General features: G+C 58.1%; 1 protein-coding gene across 1 annotated transcript; it reads right to left on the bottom strand.

The window, feature by feature from the left end:
- LOC102430954 (testis-specific H1 histone) lies at positions 1-876 on the bottom strand. The gene has a single exon (XM_006091570.3). It carries the CDS (start codon positions 874-876, stop codon positions 1-3), a length of 876 nt encoding a protein of 291 aa, XP_006091632.1.
- Positions 877-1,901: the final 1,025 nt, after the last annotated feature.

Below are 1,901 nucleotides of genomic sequence, written 5' to 3'. Positions count from 1 at the left end.
TCAGATGCTGCGGCAGTCTGAGCGAGCAGCCCTTGGGCCCGTTCTAACCGAAGCTGACCTCGGGACGGTCCGCCTTCCCGCCTTCCCGGGCTCCTGCTTCTTCTCCTCCCTGGGCCTCTTCTCTCGGGACCGAGGCCTGTCTTTCACGGGCCTTCCTCTGCCCCCGTCCATCACCTTGGCCCTCGTGCCCTCCTCCTTGGCTCTGGAGCGCACCTGGCCCCGGACTCTCGGCCTCAGCCTCCGCAGGGCGCTGTTCACCCTGGCGTTGCGTCTCCAAACTTCCCGCGCCCTCCTGGCCGCCTTGCGGCAGCGCACGCGGCGGCGCCTCCGGGGGCTCCGCAGCCCCGAAGGGGTCCTCCAGGACCGAACGCCCTCCTCCGACCTCGGGCGGGGCGCCGGCTTCCTCTTGGGCTTTGGAGGCTTCCAGACCCTTAAGTAGCCGGAGGTGTGGCTGCCGCTGACCCTGATGAGAGTGCTCCTGATGCCAGGCTTGCGCGCGGAGCCGGCGCGGCGCCGGCACTTCCTGCGCACCTGGTAGCCGGCGTTCCCCAGCTCCTTCCTGAGAGTGGCCACCGTCAGCCCCGTGTGCGAGACGATGGCTCCGAGCAGCAGCTGGGACACTTTGAGCACCGAGCCCAAGTCCCGCCTCGGCGGGGCCGCGAGGATTTTCCCCGTGGGCTGCGGGGTTTTAACTTCAGCGCCTTGAGATCCGCCACTGGGCTCAGCCTTCTCCGCCTCGGCCTCGGCCCCGGCCCCGGCCTCGGCCACAGCCCCGGCTCCGGCCACACCCACAGTCACAGCCACAGCCCCGGCTCCGGCCACAGCCCCGGCCCCGGCCTCCGCCGCCTCCGCCACGGCCCCGGTCGCCTCTGCCATGGCCCAGCTCTGCTCCGCGGGGCGCTGGGTTGGGGACTCACCTACAAAGACCGAGCTCGGGCTGGGGGGGCTGGGCCACGTCACAAAGGCGGGCCAGCCTGGAGGTTCAGTGCTAGGAGGGGGCTGGCAGCTCCCCCTGGGCAGGGGCCTTTTTTACTTTGAATCACCTACCCCTTCCTTCTGGGTCTAAACCACTGCAGATCTTCCACGCAGATGCACCGGAAGAACCACCTTTATAATCCTCCCGAGTTTGTCCCCTGCTCTTATGCTCACACTTCTCATTGATCTTGATGTCGACCACTTTTTGAAGTTCACTAGTTTTCTGTGAAAATTAGTGCACACCATCTACCCATATGTCCCTAAGGCGAGAGACACTGCTCTCAACTGTCCAAAACAAGTCCTAGATGCCTCCAAGAAGTAAATGCGGTGGCCCGTAACACCACCCCGCCTAGAAAGGCCCACTGTTAGTCCCTTCAGCTGTGTCTGCACCATGTCTCCTGGACTCTCCACCAAGGAAGGCACCACAGTGGTACCCACGCCTGGAAGTTCAGATGCCTCATTCCGTTGGATTGGAACAATCAGATTCCAAATAGCCCAAGAACATTGGTCTAAACATTATTCGTTGAACAGCCTTTGAGCTCATCTCCCTCCACTGCCTCTTCTTGGATTGCCCACCCCCTTTCTCTGCCTAGCTGAATCCTGCTAATGATTTCTCTCCTCTTAACTACTACAATTACTTTTACACTCCTATACTGCTCTTTCTTTACTTTAAATTAATTTGGCATTAGAGGGTATAATGTGCCACAATATTTAAAAAACAAACAAACAAACAAACACCCAACAACCCTGGACTTGAAGCTGGAAAACATAGATACATATCTTAATTCTTTTCTTTTCTTTTTTTTCTTTTCTCATCTTTGCTCTTTCTTTCTTTCTTTTTATGTTTATTGTTTTTAAGAGAGAGAGGAAGGGAGAGGGATAGAAACATTGATGAGAGAGAAACAGTATTGATTGGCTGCCTTCTG

The sequence above is a fragment of the Myotis lucifugus genome, unplaced genomic scaffold (genome assembly GCF_000147115.1).
Source record: "Myotis lucifugus unplaced genomic scaffold, Myoluc2.0 scaffold_91, whole genome shotgun sequence".
Lineage (NCBI taxonomy): Eukaryota > Metazoa > Chordata > Mammalia > Chiroptera > Vespertilionidae > Myotis > Myotis lucifugus.
The sequence above is the reverse complement of the archived record's forward strand: the minus strand, read 5'-3'. Positions and strand labels throughout refer to the sequence as shown.